Source organism: Sciurus carolinensis, chromosome 9, assembly GCF_902686445.1.
Source record: "Sciurus carolinensis chromosome 9, mSciCar1.2, whole genome shotgun sequence".
NCBI lineage: Eukaryota > Metazoa > Chordata > Mammalia > Rodentia > Sciuridae > Sciurus > Sciurus carolinensis.
The window spans coordinates 298,222-319,516 of NC_062221.1; the positions used below are offsets into that span (position 1 = coordinate 298,222).

The 21,295-nt window shown below is 43.0% G+C and overlaps 2 protein-coding genes across 4 annotated transcripts in view; both read right to left on the reverse strand.

The window, feature by feature from the left end:
* Positions 1-740: 740 nt before the first annotated feature.
* Positions 741-11,270, reverse strand: Commd2 (COMM domain containing 2). Of its 3 annotated transcripts, none has more exons than XM_047563878.1 (5): positions 11,109-11,270; positions 10,954-11,031; positions 10,521-10,603; positions 10,088-10,261; positions 741-1,233 (listed from the first exon to the last, which is right to left on the reverse strand). In XM_047563878.1, the coding sequence occupies exons 1-5, from the start codon at positions 11,173-11,175 to the stop codon at positions 1,096-1,098; spliced, it is 540 nt and encodes a 179-aa protein (XP_047419834.1). In that variant the 5' UTR covers positions 11,176-11,270; the 3' UTR covers positions 741-1,095. The 3 variants fall into 3 exon arrangements, with proteins under 3 accessions (XP_047419834.1, XP_047419833.1, XP_047419832.1); XM_047563877.1 differs by lacking the exon at positions 741-1,233 and adding an exon at positions 2,363-2,950 and having other exon boundaries at positions 11,109-11,269; XM_047563876.1 differs by lacking the exon at positions 741-1,233 and adding an exon at positions 5,543-7,894.
* Positions 11,271-11,282: 12 nt separating this feature from the next.
* The window catches only part of Ankub1 (ankyrin repeat and ubiquitin domain containing 1), a 30,780-nt gene continuing 20,767 nt past the window's right edge, over positions 11,283-21,295 (reverse strand). Inside the window, exons 6-7 of the mRNA XM_047563875.1 lie at positions 18,227-18,356; positions 11,283-11,414 (exon numbers count right to left, since the gene is read on the reverse strand). Coding sequence (XP_047419831.1) covers positions 18,227-18,356 — 130 coding nt within the window. The 3' untranslated portion in view covers positions 11,283-11,414. The remainder of the gene's footprint in view (positions 11,415-18,226; positions 18,357-21,295) is intronic.

Consider the following 21,295-nt stretch of genomic DNA (forward strand, 5'->3'; position numbering starts at 1 on the left):
GCTATATTGTCCAGGCTGGCCCCCAACTTGCCATTCTCCTGCCTCAGTCATATGCTGCCACACCCAGCTTCTCTGAGCTCTCTTAAGTGGAGTATAACGGGATTCTTCAGAACAACTGGGATAGTAACAGTCTGCACAACTTTCAGTAAAGCAGACGCCTGACGAGTACTTCTGAAAGCCTGGTATTATGCTAAACATTCTCCGAGTGTGGGCTCTTAATCCTTGGTAGGTGATTCTAGATTTCTACTTGAGATGAAGATGAGGCCGTGATAAGGCGCTAACGACGACCTCAAGGCTACACGCGGCGATGGACTCAGAGGCTCCTGCACGGTGTCTGTCACACTCAATGGCCGCGTGAGCTTCACATCAGACGCCCATGTTTCAGATCCCTAACAAGGTACGTTTTCATGGCAACTCCACCAACTTCCTCATTTGCTGCTTTAAGTTTCCCAAGCTCGGGAACGGCGGGAAGCATGCCGAGATTTCGTGAGACACTTCAGGAGACTTCTGATGAATGAAGTACACTGGCAACGTGCACAGCTCTCTTACCAGGTGTTCCTGATTTGGCTTTGAGACATGAAGGCCATGACCCTCCCCCCCACCTCCACCCAGTACTGGGGATCGAGCCCAGGGCCTTGTGTATGCTAGGCAAGCATCTGCCCCTGAGCCATGTTCCCCCCAAAGGATATGATTCTTAAGTCTAAATGTGCATCAGCCAATCTTGAAAAAAATCAGCATACTCATAATCCAAAAAGTTTTAATAAAAGTTTGGTTATAGATGTAAAGGCACATTATTCAGAATCAAGAAACTTGAGTCATGTTGGCCAGAACAGTGACTGTATCTGCAGAAAATTATGTTCACACGCAAGCTACAAAAAATATCAAAAGTCCTATAAACGAGGTGAGGGAGTCCAGAAGGATGTGGAATGTTTGAACAAGACATGGAAGCAGCTCATCTGCTGGCCTGCACTAAAAGGGGAGCCTCAGACTCTAAAAGGCAGGGAAACTGTTCCCAACTCACCCTTGTCCCAGAAGAAGGAGGCAGAACATCACGGAAATAATGGTGTACAGAGAAAGGTGGCTGGGGATTCTGATTCACGGGAAAAGATTAGCACATACTTTCTTGTTTTGATGGCATGAGAACAGTGGACAAAGCGTTGAAAGAAAGGTTGCTCTGAGGGGACACAGGGTTATCCGGTCTTGGCAGGGCCAGCTTTGCTTATCTTCCATCAACTGTGGACAAATAAGAAGTCTCACGGACCCATTTTTATTGCACGACCTTGGCAGGCGCGTTGCCTTTTTTTCTTGAGTGCTGGGGCCGGTGCTCTACCACTTGAGCAACATCCCAGTCCAGCATGCTGCTTTTAAATCCAGTGACATGCTACTGATTTATGCAATATATAAAGTTTCCTTTATTTGTGAGGATGGTAATATGAGACTTCCATTAACGGAATTGTCACTAATGACATTAAAATGATTTGGTTACTTTCCTAGTTATAAATGCAAATGACAGTTTTGTATTGTAACTGCAGAACACATATTTAATGGAAAAGAGTGACCCAGACGCCTGCAGGGGACACTGGGTGGCAATTTCAAGTGTGCTTCTCTACCACTGTTCTTTTGCCTGGTAAGCCCCTCTTCTCTACAGAGGAATAAACGAGACATCACCGAGTCCTAAAATCTTTGATCCTTGAGAGTGCAGCTCAGAGACTGATGGTTCAGAAGGCCTCCCTGCATTGCTCCATGGGGACAGGCCTTGGAGGTGCAGGGAAGACAGAACCCCCACGTCTCCCCTCTCACAATCTTCTCGCACTGTCTCCGTACTGTCTCAGGCTGTGTCAAGCATCAGATGTAAGTTTTCAGGTCAACAGTTTTTGTTTACCTCCTTAAAAACAAATCAAACTTGTAAGGAAAGAGGGACATTTACTTGTGATGTAATAAAGAGGGTCTTTCATCCTGAGTTACAGTTTATTCAAACAAGATTATAAAAAGTGATGTAACTCATATCCAGATAATCAAGCACTGATATTCTTATTCTTGTATTCATTATTTATAAGTGTAAATAATAGTGTGTCTCTTAGTTGCTTTGGGTATGGGGGAAAAATTATTCCTTGTGAAAATGCTATTTATAATCACACAAATTTGAGTATTATTTAAGTCAATTAACCATGATAAGTCAGACTTAAGCAATGTGGTAAAAACTACTTATTATCTTTACATACAAAGAAAAATGCATGAACTTCCTAGAATAATATAGAATACTATTTTAAAAAATTAGTCACTTTAAATTATTCTGTGGCTGTTAACATCATGAGGTGCTTTTAGAAGTCAGAAATATTGTACTGTCTAGAAATACTCTGAATAGGAAAAGAATTAGTTGTAAATTTTATTCTCAAAATTGATCAGTAAGGAGGAAAACAACAGTTAAGCAGACAAAAAAGTACCAAAAACAGGGTATTATTCATATATACAGAAGATATGAACAGTATAGATTCATCTCTACTTGATTCAATCCTATTTACACATTTAAAATACAAAATACATTTCAATCTGTCAAGAAGCTGACCACATTTAGCACCAGGAAAGGAACTTGACTTTAGTTTCTCATCATGACCTCAATATCCTGGAATAGGAAAAGAAATTTCATGGAATCTAGATGCATTTATCAACATCAATTCATAAAAATTAATTCTGAAAAGTGATTCCCCCATTCACAAATGAGTCACAGGCATTAGGACCTTAACACCTGGTACTACTTGATGTTGCGAACTACTCTCCTACAGTGGTTGGTTTTCATCTCCTCCAAGGCTTGTTCCAGTTGCTGAACTAAATGAAGTAGGGTAGCTGGGTCTGTCTGCAGAACTTTGGTGTTGTGGTCTCCATTCTGATTTAGGTGCAGTTTTATAGTCACTGCTGGCTTAATCTGTTGCCTGAGACTTCTGCTTGCAAGCTTGATTGTAAATGAAATAAGAGCACAATACTCTTAATAGCCATACAGAATATATAATATTTATAATTACCTCACACCATTCACAAAAACAAATTTAAGATGGTCAGACTCCAAAATGAAAACTAAACTTTTAAAACCTTTGGAGAGAAAAGATTAGAATATATATGAAACCTTCTGGTACAGAAAAATTTCTTAAATGTCATACAAAGTATGCAAATCATAAAGCCAAAAACCAATAAATTTAGCATTACATTAATAAATTTCATTTAAAGGATACTTGAAAATGATGGCAATATGTATATAACTAAAAAAAGATTAGTATCCAGAATGCATGTCAAATTCCTCTGATGTAATAAGAAAAACCCAAAATCCAAGAGAAAAATGTATAGAAGATCTGAATAAGCAATTTCACAAAAGACAAACGAACACAGGAAATATGTCCAACTTTATCATGCATCAGAACAATGGTTAAAAAAAAAAAAAAACAAAAAAAAACCTCATGAAATATACTTTTATACTTATTAGACTAGTGGAAACGGAACACCTGACCATATCAAGCACTGCAAGCAATGGTAATGTAAACCCTGCCCCCTGCTGCAGAGGGTGGTGAGGGAATCACTCGAGAACAGGCATTACCAACAATTCCACTCCTAGGCAGATACCTTCAACTCTTACACATATGTTCATTCACAACAGTACCTATTTTCAAGAGCCAAAAACAAAGCATTTCAAAAAATCAGCAACATCTTGAATATTCCTTAATAGAATGGAGAAACTAAGAATACACAATGAATTGTTTACTAAATAGCAGTGAAAAAAATGAACTATAGTAACATGAATTATGGATGAAACTAAAAAAATTTGTGTATCAAAAATATTCCAGGCTGGGGTTGTGGCTCAGTGGTAGAGCGCTTGCCTAGCATGTGAGAGGCACTGGGTTTGAGTCTCAGCACCACATAAGAATGAATAAAATAAAGGTCCGTCAGCAATTAAAATATGTATATATAAAAAAAAAAAAAAAATTCCAGAGGGCTGGGGCTGTAGCTCAGTGGCAGAGTGCTTGCCTAGCATGTAGGAGGTACGGAGTTCAATCCTCAGTACCATAAAAAATAAATAAATAAATAAAATAAAGGCATGCTGTTTATCTACAACCACAAAAAAAAATTGTTTTAAAGTCAGAGTACATGAAAACTTAAAAAATATACGATTTAGAGACAAAAATATGTTTAAAAAACTATGAAGAAGAGAGTAACAAAAAACTCAAGATAATGATTTTCCTCTACATGGCTGGGGAAGTGGGGGTTAAAACTGACTCAAAGGTACTGGTTTTATACTACTTGCTAAGCTGGGTGGTGGGTATACAAGTATTTGTTTCATTATTCTTCTTCAAACTGGGTATCTTAAAATCTTTTGTCTGTGTAATATATTCTAAAATTTAACAAATAAGCACTATTGATGTATTTTCAAAAGATAAAATACAAAACTATGAACAATGACCAACTTGAAGGGAGGACACTCAACCCCAGTGCAACCGAGTTCTCTAAAGACTATTCTCCATTAAAAGGAACAAAGACCACCCTGAAGTGATAGCTGCCTCAAGGGACAGGAGCTGTACCATGAGCCCTGAAATATCTTACTATACAAGAAAGCAAGGAAGCTGTCAAAAATTATTACAGTCACATCAAAAGCACAGGAAGTCAACTTGAAGAGTCTTCCCAGTAGGAACAAATCTAAAGCTGAGATTTGGGGATTAATTTAATAATATAACAGAATAGTCTAAAAACTTCTTCCAAATAATTCTAGGTGAAATACTTATCCAAAGCTGCAATTTTAATGTTTTGATTATACTGCAATTTAATGACATCACTTTCAAGATAATGTGGAAACAACAGGCCAATCCTTTTGGGTGAGCTTATTAAGGTGAAATATCTCTTAAGATCATTTGCTAGTATAGAAAATTACAGATATAACAGATATGCAAACTGTAAATGCATTGACTGAAAATACTACCAATTCATTCAAATATGTACTGTTTATTTTTGTGGTTTTTTTTGGACTGTTTCCTTCTATCTGCATTGACAGGGATAAATGTATCTAAGTGTGTAATTAAGTGATGAATTTTTTTGTTGAAAGACAAAAATCACTCAATTTATCCTTCGATTTTTTTAGAAGTGATATCTAAATTTCCTTTACAGGTAAGTGTCCATATTCTTCTTTTCTTTTACAGGTAAGTATCTATACCATTCTTTAAAAATATTTAGAAAAGGCTGGGCACAGTAATTACAGTATGCCTGTAATCCCAGTGGCTCAGAGGCTGAGGCAGGAGAATCCTGAGCTCAAAGCCAACTCCAGCAACTTAGCAAGGCCCTAAGCAACTTAGTGAGACCCTGTCTCAAAATAAAAAAGGCTGGGGATGTGGTTCAGTGGTTAAGTGCCCCTAGGTTCAATCCCTGAGACAAAAACCCAAAATTATAGAAAAGAAATTAGTTTAACATCCTAACAAACACATAAGACATAATTAGACCTCACTTTTTTCTCAGAAAGAAGTTGGAATGACATTCACAGAATGAAGAACAGTAGCCCACATGGTCCAATGATACAAATTTATTTTTTAATGGGGATGAAATTCTGTCCTTCCTGTAAATATAACAATAATAGCAAATTTAAACTAAAATGTATGCAATGCAAATTAGGGGGGGAAATGTTTAGTGTGAAGAACTGTATCTCAAAGGTAACCTGGCCAAAAAAAAGTAGGGAACAGGATACAAAGGTCATGTTTCATTTAGTTAAAGTTGCTATAAGAATTTAACCCTCTACTTGCCTTAGAGCAAATACCGTAATACTGAACAGGACAGGAAAAGGATGCTTTGATGCAGTTGTAAATGAACCAGTTCCCAAAGTAACATTCTTCCGCATCAGCCCCAGATGTACCCAATTTACATATGCTATTAAGAAGGACATCAATTGTGCTGATAATTTATGAAGTCTGGGGAAATGCTCCTACAAGAAACTAAACTATAACGATCACTTTGTTTACCAAGCAATCACACAATAATCAGATGGTGACTGTCCATCCACTACCAGTCTCCACAAAACAAGTCAGTTACTCAGAGGTGAAAGGCAACATATCCTGTTATTCGTTTCCTATTCATTTAGCTGGTGCTATCTGTCACGTTTTCTTCCCCCAAACAGGAGAATCCACTCCAGTTAAAATCCCTTGTAAAAGTTTCATCTAATGAACTCAGGAACTCAATTAGTTCTGAGTAGCTTTTTTAGCTTTAAATGTATTTCATCATAAAGTGCAAGTCATTCAGTATGTCTTTAACATTATCTTGCACTAGTCCTTGTATAATGCAGCAATTCAAACTCATTTCACTGAGCAAATGAACCTTCAAGTTTAATTTTAGAAAATTCGATTTCTTAATTTCTCAATCTCTTGATTTCTAACTTCTAAAAATGTCTTCGTGATATGGAAAATCAAAGTAAGAGTCCTAAGAGTCCAAAAAAAGACTCTTAGGAGTTCCTGAGCCCTTACCAAGTTCTAAAAGTCCGAGAACATGCACACGAGAGAGGTAATTATCTACAAATTACTGCCTAAGTATGAGCATCCCCACATCTCCACCTGGTCCTTAAAAAAAGACCTGAACACACAAGTTTAAACACCGGGCTCTCCATGCCATGGCCACACATGACTTTCTGTTCATGCCCTAGGAACATGAACTGTATCTTGTTCATTGCTGTAGCCATAACACCTGGCATATGACTGATAGGTAACAAACGTTTGATAAATAATTTACTACATCTTCCCTGTCCACCAACTTTTTCTATTCAGCACTGAATGCCTTTTAGGTGCCAGGTACTGTGCTGGGCCCACAGTACCTGCTCTCATAGAGCATGCCATCTAGTTTACACCACATCCTGTCATCATGGCTACTCATCATGCTTGAATATAATTGCTAAATTTTAGTTACATTTTTGTCTTTTATAAAACTGTGATGACTTAAAGGCAAGTATGATATTTTTTCATTGTTACACATATTTGTCAGCTTTCTCTTACCTTGACAAAATACCAGAGTTAATCAACTTAATGGGAAGAAAGGTGTATTTTGGCTCAAGGATTTTACTTCCCAAGGTTCGAGTTCACATTTAATTGGTCCTGTTTTTTCTGGGCCTGTGGCTCATGGTGAGAGCCAGTGGTGAGCAGAACTATTTACCTCATGGAGGCAAAGAACTAACAGAGAGCTGGGAAGGGGCAGAGTCCCAGTGTCCTTTTCAAGGGCAGACCCCTCAACTGCCTAACTTCCTTCCACTAGACTCCACCTCTTCAGGTTTCCATCACCTTCCATCAGTACCACAGGACGAACACGTCTTTAACACATGGGCCTGGATAACCTACGCATCCAAACCACAGCACCACGGCTACAAGGTCTGGCATGCTCCAGAAATCTAATAAGTGGTTTGAAAACTGAATGGACATATGGTTACATCAACTAATACTTAAAAATGGTCTTTTCTGGGGTTGTCTACAAACACCTAAGGATGCTAATGACAAGGGAATGACTTCTCTAAGCCAGCCATCCACTCCCAACTGTAAAACTTGAAGGTACAGTATGACATGTGCAGCTTTTTTCTGACCAAATCCTAAGTGTTTCATCTTCTCAACCTCCAGTGACACTGTATTGTGACGCAGTTGTTCCTTCCTGAAAGTACTCTCACTTTAATCATCAGCTTTTCTTTCTTTTTATTTATCTTTTTAAATATACATGACAGTGGAGAGGCCAGCTCTTCTATGAACTGTGAGTAACCAGTGAGATTCAGTCCAGTTTTCAGAGCAATCATTCTCATTTGTGGTCTGAAATAATCTTGACCGATCTCCTCAGCTGCTATAGACTGACGTGTACAGGGGAGGGGCTGCCTGTGGCGGGCAGCATGTGCACGCATTAGCTGTAACAGGAGGGAAGGCAGAGCAAGGGTATTAATGCAGGCGGGGTGCAAAGTGAGCAAGGGACATGCAGAGTTCCCTTCTGACTGCTAACAGTGCAGAAACACAGGAGATGCTGAGAGTTGGCAGAAGGAGAATACGTAAGATGGGCATGTTCCTTGCTGCCCCAGAGTTTACAGTTCACTCTACACTGTATGAAACAGGTAGGTACGAGTGAAAATGGTCTTCCAAAGTGGAAACCCAGGTGCTGTGAAAAAGATACAAATGTCACCAGGGTTAAACTGTGACTAGCAGCAGGGGACTCACTTCCAGAGGGAGGCACCATTTGCAGCAGAGGCCAGCAAGCCATGTCGTTTCTTGGAGAACGAGATGATAAACACTGTAAGCTTTGCAGAGCTGCCCAGCGTCTGGCAGAGCTGCTCAGCTCTACCTTGCACTCCAAAGCAGCCACAGACAATATGCTAACAATGAGCATGGTTATGTCCCAGTAAAACTTTTATAAACAGGCAACAAGTCAGATTTGACCCACAGGCCACAGGCTGCTGAGCCTGCTTCAACCTGGTATGTACAGGATGAGAAGAACAATCACAAAGTAATGGCAAGGCAGCGGGAAAGCATCTCAGAGGGAAAATATGTACTTCCTACTACTAACTCCCACTTTCATTCTGGTCTGCCTACAATACCAGATCAACTCTTCTAGATGTTACTTTCTTTTTCTTTTTTCAGGGCTGTGTTTTTCTTCTTTTTTCTAAATGTTACTTTCTTACCCAAGAATCTACAAGGGCTTCCGATTGTCTGTTATGTTAGGTCTAAACTCCAACTGAATTTCTAACCTATTTGACCACTTTATCTTAATTCAAATCATGAAGAACCTACTCTAACAGCAGTTTGCATAAAGTACTTAGTATTATTTGGGTGAAAGGGAAGCTTTTAAAAATTCTGATGCCCAAGTTGAATCTCACACCAGTAAATAAGACACTCTGGGGGTGGAACACAGACATTAAAATTTTTTCAAAGCTCCCCAGGTTATTCCAACATGCATCAAGTTTAAGAACCAGAACCATATATCACATATTTGTATAGTCATTCCCATATTCATGGGGGCTGTTTCACTTTGTGCTGCCTCCTCTTCCAAGAATATTTACTCTGGTTTCCTCCATTCCTTCTGAAATTTCAGTCCTTTTTTGTTAAAACTTTCTGGACTATATATCTATATATATATATATATATATTTTTTTTTTTTTTTTTTTTGAACAGTTGCTATCTTTATTCATGCAATTATATTCCTTTTTCCACTTCAGGACCTTATTTTTTAAATACCTTAAATCTCTTATACTTTTTAGTGTTCCAAAACATTTAGCACAGCTGTAATGAATAAATGAATGACAGTCAATAAACATCTATTAACTTATCTTTTACTGCTAATAAAGGGTTACAGGCAATGGTCTGAAAATTAATTAATTAGTTTGAGATGAGGTCTCACTATGTTGCTCTGACTGGTCTCAAACTTGTGGGCTCAAGTAATCCCCTCATACCCTCCTGAGAAGCTGGGACTACAGGCATGTGCCACTAAGTCTAGTTTTTTCTTTTATTTATCTATGTGGTTTTTAAAATAAGTGAAAGATTAGTTTCACAAAAATAATTTTGTGTAAAGGAGGCCAGACACCAAAGAGCATTTAACAACTCATTTGAAACATGGAAAGGAGAAAAAATAAGTGAACTCTGTGTTAGAAGTCAGGATGATGGTTACCTTTGAAAAGAATGGAAGGGGCAATAATCGGGAGGAGGTGAGGAGAGTCCTTCTGGGGTACTGGTGATGGTCATGTCCTTCTCATGGGTGTTTCACCATGACATAATTCACTAAGCTGCACACTTATGCATGTATTTCTTATACATGTGTTATATGTAAGGAGAAATGTTTTTAAAAAGCTAACACCACCGAAAATATCTGCATAACCATCTGCTTTGCTAAAGTAATCAATTTCTTAAAAATTCCAAGTTAAACTGAGTTGAACACATTAAAAATGAAAGAAAATGAACTATTTGTGAAATGGTCTGAAAATGAACACTGAAAAACCAGTTCCAAACCAGAGTCTGGTTAACATGGTAAAGAACACAATAAGTAGGACACAACATGTAAATAATTCTTATTCTATGTCAGATTAAAAAAAAAAAAAAAAAAAAAAAAGCCACACCTGTACATCGAGCCGCCACTCGAGGCTGTGGTAACTGGGAAGGCTGGGTGCCAGTTCACCCAGAATAGTTCTGATCTCCCTTCTGTTGTCCAGGTAAAGCTGAAGCAGTAATCTGTTCAGTTCTTCAGAGAACCCCAGAACAAAAACCGAGTCTTGGAAATCCAGTTCAGAAATCTACAAATAAATCAAATTTATCAGAACATCAAAATGTATTTTTGGTCTCGTAAACGCTTGTCAAACACCAGTGATAAATCCGACATCCCTTAATTCCTTTGTCACATTCCCTACAGATGAGGATGATCATCATTTACTACTCCAAGACCTGTGCCAACGTCTCCTAAAAACGTTTTTTAAGCAGTTAACAAGTCCAGTCTTGCCCCCTCTTCTCCACCAAGTCAGATACTGCCGAGAAGCAAGGAAACGGCTTGCTTACCATGAGCCTGGCGCTCTCGGCCAGCAGGTAGGTCAGCCCTTCCACGCCGTGCTGGACGGCCTCGCTGCTCACGCCCAGCTTCCCTGCGGACAGGGGCGCGCTCGTTCCGCCGACGCTCACCCTGGTCTCACGTTACCCAAGGGCTTCGACGTGCTCCGCGTTTTCAGACCAGGGGCGGCGCCTCCTACTCCCGCCCCGCGGCCTCAGAGCCGAGGGTCCGGGCCCAGGGCCGCCGCCCCCAGGCTCCCGCAGGCCGCCCCTCCCGCCGGCGTCAACCCCAGGCTCCCGCCGGCGTCGACCCCAGGCTCCCGCAGGCCGCCCCTCCCGCCGGCGTCAACCCCAGGCTCCCGCCGGCGTCGACCCCAGGTTCCCGCAGGCGCCCGCAGGCCGCCCCTCCCGCAGGCGCCCGCCGCGCTCCCCACGCCCCGCTTACTGGCGGCGCCCTCGTAGACCTTGGGGTTGGCTCCGCGCCTCAGGAACTCGACCGCGATCCGCCCGAACTCCGCCACCACTGAAACGGAAGTCGCAGGCCGTGAGCGCCGCGCCCCGGCCTCCGCCCCGCCGCGGCGCCGTCGCCTCGCCCCTTACCCGCGCCGTCCACTTGCGGCAGGAAGGCCAGGTGCTCCTTATGCTCCTCGGACAAGTCCAGCAGCATCTTCGCCGGGCGGCCGACTCACGCAGCGCCCTGCTCTGCCGCGCACTTCCGGCGCTCGCGTGCAGCGCGAAGAGGGTTCGGCTCGGCGGCCTCCCGAGCTTCCGGTTCCGGGCCACCACGGTCCTGGGCTCGAGCGCTCCCTGCGGCGCATCCTGGGATTGCGGGCGCGGGGTCGTGGCGGGAGCGTCGGTGAAGCACCGAGCAAAGGGCGGTGAGCGCCGGCCGGTGCCCGGACTGGGCTGCGTGGGAAAGGGGAACGAGTTTGGGAACGAGTTTGAGACGCACCCCCCGCCCGGGGCAGACGTTCATGACATCGATAGCTGGCGCTGCTGAGCCCCGCTTCAGGGATGTTCGCGCGCCCACCCCCAGGGGGAACCCAGACTCCTGACCCGAAGCTACTTCCCCAGCCCTCTTCATCTTTTTTTTGAGGCCGGGTCTCGCCAGGTTGCTGAGGCTGGCGATAATACATGAAATATCGTGACCACCTCAAGGAATCCGGGTGAGGTCAGCGCACCGTCACGGGGCGGAAGCACAGTGACCACCCGCTCGCCTGAGCCGCCGTCTCATGAGTCCCAGGTTGGCACCAAATGCACGAGTTCGCCCCGAGATTTTCTTCACTATTTCAGTTTACTTTGAAAAACTGTATTTTAAATGCATATTGTAAATGGCTCAGATAAGAAGATGCTCCTTGTTGAATTTTTTCAAATCGAACACACTTAAGGTAGAGCAAGAAACAGAAAGCCACCAAGCGCCGGCCGCGCTGGGCCGGCTGGCAGCGTCCTGCTTTCCTTGCCCAGCGGAGTCTGCACGCTCCCTCACAGCCTCTCGCCGACCCCAGCTCTGCTTCTGCCTTTGCCCCAGCCGCTTCATGTCCAACTAGGGACTCAGGGGTGTGTGTGCTTTAGTGAGCTTTTAGATTTGGGGTGTTTTCACTATTGTACCAGAATGTATCTTGAAATCTTCTTACCAAATAACATCGAAAACATAAAATACTTAGGAAAAAAATTCAACAGAAGATTTTAAGGATCTCTACACTACAATTTATGAAACACTGCTGGGAGAAATCAAAGAAGACTCAAATAAATTGGGCTATGTTAGTCGGCTTTCTGTCACTATAATAAATACCTGAGCTTAATCAACTTACACAGAGGAAAGGTTTATTTTGGCTCACAGTTTTGGAATTCCAATCCAAGATCTGTTGGTCCCAGTGCTTAGAGACCTGTGATGAGACACCACATCACGGTGGGGGAGGTTGTGGTGGGAAAACCACTGTCTCACACTTGGGAAGCAGACAAGATAAGGAGGAAGAGGCTAAGCCCCACTATCCCCTTCAAGGGCACCCTCTGAAGACCTGAAGCCCTCTACCAGGTCTGCCTCCCAAGAGCACAAAGCTGGGAACAAGCCAGACCCCGGGACCTTTAAGGAGATTCCAGACCCAAACAGCAGCAGTGACACACACCCTGATAGAGAAGTACTCACAGGGTGTGAGACCTGATTCTGTGAGGATGTCATCTGTGCCCCATCAGATCCCAGTGGCTTTCTAAACTTGAGAAGGCTAGATTCACTTTTAAATTTCCCTGGTAATGCGAAGGACAGAAAGAGAGAAAACCACCTTGAAAAAGAAGAAGAGACATTGGAGGATTCATATTACCTGATTTCAAGACAAATCTATGGTGATTAAGATAGTGTGGTATTAGTATCAGGATAAGGACGTGGATCAGTGGAACAGAATAGAGTCTGGAAATAAATCCACAAGTATGTTGCCAAAGCAATTCAGTGGGAGAAGGAAAGTCTTTACAACAACTGGTACTAGAATTTAAGAAATCTATGGACCTTGACTCCATGTACAAATAGAGAAACAACATGTATCCCATTTGTATACAATAATAATAAAAATTAAAAAATTAAAAAAAAGAAATCTATGGAAAAAAATGAATCCTGATCTTATTGCATATCACACATATGCAATTTGAGATAGATTGTGACCTTTAACATAAAAGATGAAACTTTAGAGTTTCTAGAAGAAAACAGAAACCTTCATGACTTTGGGATAGGCAAAGACCTCTTGGAGAAGAAAAAAAAACATGACCCATAAAAGAAAAAATGATAAATTATAATTCATCAAAGTTAAAAACTCATTTTTCAAGACACCACTACACCAGGTGTGGTGCTCGCCTGTAATCCCAGTGACTCAGGAGACTGATGCAGGAGGATCCCAAGTTTGAGGCCAATCTCAGCAACTTAGCAAGACCTTGTCTCAAAAATAAAAAATAATAAAGGCTGGGGATGTGGCTCAGTGGTTAAGCACTCCTGGGTTCAATTGCCAACTAAAAAAGAAAAGATACCACTAACAAATTGAAAAGATCAACCAGAGACTGAGAAGAATGTGCACATTATTTATATCTTATGAAGAACTTGTTTCATAAGTACACAAACGGGAGATCCAAGATGGCAGGCTAGAGGGAGGCTGCCTTCCTTGTCACTCAGTAACTCGGGTTTCAAGCAGAGGGTATCTGTTTCTTGTGAGGCAGTCTTTGCTGCTTATCGAGCCCCTGCTGTGTACCCCATTTCCCCACCTTGGTCACTGGCAGTCTGCCAGCATATGGACTACCGTGAGTGCAGCGTGCTCACTGACTGCCACCTATCAGCCGCCATTTGCCTGTTTGCCCGCTTCTTGCCTGCCCATCACCTGCCTTTCACCTACCCATCACCCACCACCCGAGTTCCACCTGCCAATCGTCTGCCAGTAGCCTGCAGACAGCCCACAGACTGTCAGCAGCTGCCTGCCATTGCCTGGAAGTTCACTGTCACAGTACCCACAGGTTTGGTTACAAGAGGCTGCTGCCATTTTGGGACAACAGCCAGGACCTGCAGGACCCCTGGCCCGACTGACTGTGCCCTGCCTCCAGGACCCCTGACCTGAATGACCGCACCCACTTCCAGGATGCCCTACCCGATCTACTATGCCCCACACAGACTTGGTGCCCACGCCCTACACAACACCTCCCCATTTGTCAACCCATTTGGAAGCCAGAGTGGCCTTCTTGGATTATCCCGGAAGCGGAAGCTCCCAGCTTTGGGTCAGACAAATCCCATCCTGAGATGCCTGCTGGAGACTGGAAGCTCAATGCCAGGTACCTCTCATGCATCAGGATATCAGCAGATTAGACAGACCAAAAATTAGACAGACCAAAGAACTTAAAGGGATACCAATACGAAAAGAAGAACTCAAGCTGTCACTATTTGCCGATGACATGATTCTATATTTAGAGGATCCAAAAAAACTTCACCAGAAGATTTCTAGACCTAATAAATGAATTCAGCAAAATAGCAGGTTATAAAATCAACACACATAAATCTAAAGCATTTTTATTCATAGGCGATGAATCATCTGAAAGGGAAATGAGGAAAACCACTCCATTCATAGTAGCCTCAAAAAAATAAAATAAAATACTTTGGAATCAATCTAACTAAAGAGGTGAAAAATCTCTACAATGAAAACTACAGAACATTAAAGAAAGAAATTGAAGAAGACCTTAGAAGATGGAAAGATCTCCCATGTTCTTCGATAGGCAGAATTAATATTATCAAAATGGCCATACTTCCAAAAGCGCTATACAGATTTGACACAATTCCAATTAAAATCCCAATAACATTCCTCATAGAAATAGAAAAGGCAATCATGAGATTGATCTGGAAGAACAAAAGACCCAGAATAGTCAAAGCAATCCTGGGTAGGAAGAGTGATGCAGGAGGTATCACAATACCAGACTTTAAACTCTACCATAGAGCAATAGTAACAGTAATAGCAAGAGTAACAGTAATGATATTGGCACCAAAATAGACAGGTAGACCAATGATACAGGATAGAAGACACAGAGACATACCCACATAAGTACAGTAACCTCATACTAGACAAAGGTGCCAAAAACGTACAATGGAGAAAAGATAGCCTCTTCAACAAATGGTGTTGGCAAAACTGGAAATCTGTATGCAGTAAACTAAACCCCTATCTCTCATCCTGTACAAAACTCAATTCAAAATGGATCAAGGATTTAGGAATTAGACCTGAAACCCTTCACCAAATAGAAGAAAAAGTAGGCCCAATCTCCATCACGTTGGCTTAGGACCAGACTTCCTTTATAAGACCCCCGTAGCACAAGAAATAAAAGCAAGAATCAAACGGGATAGGTTCAAACTAAAAAGCTTTTTCTCAGCAAAGGAAACAATCAATAATATGAAAAGAGAGCCTATGGAGTGGGAGAAAATCTTTTCCATACACACTTCAGATAGAATACTAATCTCCAAAATTTATAAAAAACTTAAAAATCTACACCAAAAATACAAAGAAGTCAATCAATAAATGGGCTAAGGAACTGGGCAGACACTTCACAGAAGAAGATATACAGATGATCGACAAATATATGAAAAAGTGTTCAACATCTCTAGTAATTAGAGAAATGCAAATTAAAACCACCCTAAGATTTCATAATCACCCTAACTCCAATTAGAATGGCTATTGTCAAGAATACACGCAAATAATAAGTGTTGGTGTGGATGTGGGGGAAAAGGCACACTCATACATTGCTGGTGGAGTTGCAAATTGGTGCACCCAGTCTGGAAAGCAGTATGGACATTCCTCAAAAAACTTGGAATGGACTCACCATTTGACCCAGCTATCCCACTCCTCAGTTTATACCCAAAGGACTTAAAATCAGCATACTACAGTGATGCAGTCACATTAATGTTCATACCTGCTCAATTTACAATAGTTAGATTGTGGAACCAACTGAGATGCCCTTCAATTGATGAATGGGTAAAGAAGCTGTGGTGTATATATATACAATGAAATATTACTTAGCCATAAAGAAGAATAAAATTATGGCATTTGCTGGTAAATGGGTGGAATTGGAGAATATCATGTTAAGTGAAATAGACCAAGCCCCCAAAACCAAAGGCCAAATGTCTTCTCTGATAAGTGGATGAAGATATATAATGGGGAGGGGGTTGTGGGGGAAGAAATAAGAATGGAGGAACTTTGGATGGTGTAGAGGAAAATGGGGTGGGAGGGGGTGGAGGAAGGAAAGATAGTAGACTGACACAGTATTACCCTGTGTACATGTATGGTATGAATCTTCATTGTGTACAACCACAGAAGTGAAAAGTTGTGCCCCATTTGTGTACAATGAATCAAAATGTGTCTGAAAAATAAAAATAAAAACAATACAAGAAGAATTAGAGGGTAAAAACAAATAAGTACACAAACATTTTCAAAAAAACCAATAAGTAAAAAATAACCCAATTTTAAAACAGGCAAAAACTGAGTTTATTTCACAAAAGAAGATATAAAATGGCCAATAAACACATGAAATGTCGTTCGACATTGTAGTTATCAGGGAAATGCAAATCAAACCCATAAGAGTGAGTCAAAAGAAAAGGCTGGTGTCCGGAAGCGCAGATGAGGCCCTTGAAGCCCAGGACTCGGGTGCTGCTGGTGGGAGTGAGGAGCCCTAAGAGTGCTGGGACTCGGCCACATCTGACATCAGCAAACACCCACCCTGTCACCAGCGTTGAGAACACAGACCCAGAAAGGGAATTTTACAAAAAGCTTTATTCAAGGCTGGGGCTGGGGCTCAGTGGTGAAGCCCTTGCCTAGCATGTGTGAGGCGCTGGGTTCGTCTCACACCACATAAAAATAAATAAATAAAATAAAGGTAAAAAAATCATTTCTTTAAAAAAAAAAAAAAAAAAAAAAAAAAAAAAAAAAAAAAAAAGCTTTATTTTAAAAAGCTCCAAACTGCAGACCCTCCAATGCAGTTGAATGGATGCATGGTGGCATGTGCATACAGTAAGGCAGCTTAGAAATAAGAAACGCACTCCTAACTCAGAGGTTGGGGGCAAGGTCACCTGGAAACACAGCTGAAAGAGCCATATGGTTGGACCGGTCTGGACGTCTTTATCTCTGGAGGTAGAAGTCAGAATTCAGTTGGTGCAGACGCTGGGCTTGACGTGGAGGTTGAAGGAACTTTCTGGGGGTAACTAAAGTGTTCCACATCTTGAGTGGAGATTGTTCACACAGGTACGTCTGTTAAACTCAATGGATCTTCTATTTACAAGCCACACAACTCACTGTATGAAACTTTATCTCAATCTTAAAAATTAATAGGAAGCAATGTCTTAGTAGAAGTTAAAGCAATATCTTAAATAGAAGTGTGCTAAAAACCTGGATGTAGCTCTCCTAAGGACTTCCCTTACATAGAATTTTAAAAACTTATTTATTTTGTATTATGTTCTACATTTATGTAACTTAAAAATCTGAAAGCACTGAAACAAATCCAGAAAAGAAGAAAACACAGTAAAATTCTAACTTCCAAACTGAGTTCTCATCTCCTCTGTTACCACACCCTCTAGACAATGACGATCTTCACACTCACAAATTCTTCCTCTGACTCTGTAAAAAATGTCGCCCTACATTTTCTCTGCAGTGGTGGTGTCCAGGAGATCCTGGCCTTAGGTATTCTGTTGGAAGTCCAACGGCAGGAGAGCTTGGGCATGTCAGCGCTGGGCGGTCACAGACAGGCCAGGGGTGTTAACACAACAGTACTGGGGTTCTGTGGGAACCGTCTTCACTCACACTGAGGTCTCATGACTTTTCTTTTTTTTTAATTTTTGAAAAAAAGTTTTATTGTCATTATCAAAGCATAATATATCAGTATTTAACCTGGGGTAGGGGCAGTAATGAGAAAGAAGGTATACTTCATCAGATAAAATTCTAAAGAATTGTTAATTCTAAAGAATTGTTTTGTGGAGAGTATTATTTTGACTTTTTAAAAATCTATTTGTTCTAATTAGTTGTACTTGACAGTAGAATGCATTTGTGCATTTTGATAGATCATACATAAATGGAGTGTACCTTCTCACTTTTCTGATTGTACATATTGCAGGATCACATTGATCATGCAGTCACACATGTGCACGAGGTAATAATGTCTGTTTCACTCTACAATCATTCCTTCCCCATACCCCTTCCCCTCCCTTCGCTCCCCTCTACCTAAAGCAAAATTTCTGGAGGGTTCTCATCAGCTGCCAAACCTCCATGGATGGTCAGGTTGGAAATGCTCTTTTTGGCAAGGGCTCTTGCTATTCTAAGCTGCTGAAGCCATCGTTTCTCCTTAAAGGCACTGCAAGAGAATAAGACAGTCATCACCAGGAGGTTCAGAGTTCAGATTGATTGTGCAGCTGTGGCCAGTTTGTCTCACCACATAGACACAAGGCTCTTTCTAAAACCAGTTCCTTGTGATGCAGTGGAAATGGTATTTTTCAAGCAACACTGAATATTTAGAAGCTACAACTAAACACACAAAGCCCCTTGATGTCAGGTCGGATCCTGTGGGTTGAAACTCCCTGTTTGTCCTTGCCAGGTGTCCCTCTATCCCACAGGTCCCTTGACCACGTCTCCAACCCCCACCCAATACACATTAGGGTTTTTTAATGTCGATCGATGTTAGCTTTTTTGATAGTCTGTAACTGAAATGCAATAGAACTTAATATTTTATGATATTTATTCTCTGGCTAGGTACTTAATAAAAAACCTGTAAATCTGAATATGATTACCTACTTGGTAGGATGCAAATAGGATCCACTGCAGAAGGTACACTACATTCCTAAAATGTGGGGTTCTCCAAGGCTCTGCCCTGGGTCCTCTTTTTACACCCTCATCCCAGAAAGCCTCATGTATTCCTGCTTCAATTCCCATAGCCACGACTCCTAAATCTGGGCACTTCTTAAAAGTTGCAAATCTCCAGTTAGCAAATAAATATTTACTCCGTAGACATTTCCGATTGAGCAGTCTATCTCCTTCCTAAACAGGTCTGCCTTCACAGTACCTTGTTCTCACCCTCGCTCCAGCACGGTGGCCTTGGTGTTTTCGCCACCACCTAGACTGGAAACAAGCCGGCTCCTCCTTCTCCAGCCTGCACCAGTCAGCGGCCGGATCCCTCAGGCCACGCCCCTTCCTGCAAGTCATTGGCCAGGTCCCATAGGCCACACCCCTTCCCGCACCAGTCAGCGGCCAGATCCCACAGGCCACGCCCCTTCCCGCACCAGTCATTGGCCAGGTCCCATAGGCTCCCGCCACGACTGTCCAGGCCTGTCTCTTGGCCCCTTGCTCTCTTCTTGCCACCTCCCAACCCTGTTGCCCTCTTCCCACACTTTTCCCGGGGTCTCCCACACACTGCACCAGATTTGTTTTCAAACACAAACAAAACTGATTCTGTGCTTTACCAAGAGCTGCCGTGATCTTCCCCCCCCCAACTCCTGCCCCTGCAGAGCTGAGTGAGAAGCCGACTCTCCCCTGGGCACAGTGATGCCTCTGGGTGTGTACGAAGTCCCCTCACAGTCTCCTCTCCGGCCCATTTCTCTTCCATCCTCCAGGTGCGCTTTGCAAATTCACCTCCTTTCCTGAAAACTAAAATTTCCTGCTTACCCTTTCGCAAAGTAGCACCTTTGACCATGTTACCGCCTCTTCCTGAACCCTTTCCTCCTCCACCAACCCTTTTGTCTGGCAAAGTCCTGCAGATTTGCTTTCCTTTTTTTCCCTGCAGATTTTTTTAAGGGCTGTCACTCAGCCTGTCGAGAGGAAACGTGCATAAAGACTTTGCCTTACCTCCATGACTGCATTTCCCTGGGCCCTCTCCAGTGGGCCAACCCATCTAGACTCCCTGAAGTCCTGAGGCGACTCTCGGCTGCTCAGCCTTTCCCCATAGCCCACCTGACTGAATCCAGCGCGCCTTCTCCCTCACTCTGACGCACAGCCCAGCTCCTCCTGGTTCAGAGCGCATCCAACTCTCTCCCTATAATTCAAACCCTGGCTTTTTTGCATTCATTCAAAAACTGTTTATTCTATGCCAGACACTAGTCTGGGTGCTGGAGATACAAAACAGTGAGCAAAACATGGAAGACCTGCCTTTTTACTAAAAACAAAAGAAAACAGCTCTGCTTTTATTTGGAGCACAAGAGCCCCTCAGAGTCCTCAGTGTTTGGGATCACTGTCCATTCTCAGTCCACTCCAACACTCAACCTTTTGGGCCAATCCCCTGCCTTTAGGCCTGATTCATTCCACTGTCTTTCCCAGTCCCGTCAGCCCTCCCTTCCCGCCGCTTGGCCCCAATACTCAACCTCAGAATCTTCACCAAACAGGGCTTCCAAGTCCCAGTAACCTCACTGGAATCAGCCGACAAACAATGAGAAGGCTGGCTTCCGGCCACTAGGGCTCAGCGGTGTCCCCTGATGCACGCGAAGCCTGCGCTATCTTATAGACTGAGCATGAGGCTGTGTGCACTCCTGGCTTTGGTCACGTCATGGGCACCAGCCACAAGCAGATAGTAACCCGACTCCCAGGAGCACTTGCTCTGCCTGACTGCAGTGGTTGATTCAGTCCTAAGAGGAATATTTTCATGGATCTGAAGGGAGAATCCCTGGAGAGCAAACGGTTCAGCACTTTCACCCGAGGCCAGATAAGTAATCTGGGGTCCCGTTTGGGAGACTGCCCTTCCCAATCAGGAATGTCAACTGCTGACCTACCCACCTTGACCCAATTCCCTGGGTCAGTCTCATGAGGACTCCATTAGTCTCCTCCCCATCTCCTGACTGTGCTGACAGCTTCCTGAGAGTGTGTGGAGCATGTCCAGTCCTCATGCCTGTCTTTTGGGCACCAGATCTGGACTGGTCATTTAGAGACGAGTGCTCGGGCCACCTGGCTGCCTGGCTGCCTGGGTGTTTCAGCAGACAGAGGCGCCTCTGCAGGCTGTGAGCCAGACCAAGGAGGGGCACCAGGGCTGAGGCTGCAGGTCTCCCTCTTCACCACAGCTTACCAACGAGGAAGGCACAGATCCTGGAAACACATGGTGGAACGGGACAGAAACAAGGGGGAGGGAGAGTGGGATTGAGGGGAAAAGGAAGATTGGAGAGAAGGTTTGCTGGGAGTGACTGGCAGCACTGCCCCCTGAGGCTGGCCACCGCTCCTGGGGCTCCCTTGTGCTGAACTCTTCTCTTTCTTTTTTTGGGGGGGTACCAGGGATTGAACTCAGGGGTACTCGACCACTGAGCCACACCGCAGCCC

Bases quoted from the DNA above. Each gene is read 5' to 3' on its own strand.
- Commd2 (XM_047563876.1), bottom strand. From the start codon at position 11,175: ATGCTGCTGGACTTGTCCGAGGAGCATAAGGAGCACCTGGCCTTCCTG. The intron at 11,032-11,108 runs GTAAGGGGCGAG...CTTCCGTTTCAG, and splicing joins GCCGCAAGTGGACGGCGCGG to TGGTGGCGGAGTTCGGGCGG. The intron at 10,604-10,953 runs GTAAGCGGGGCG...CCCTGTCCGCAG, and splicing joins GGTCTACGAGGGCGCCGCCA to GGAAGCTGGGCGTGAGCAGC.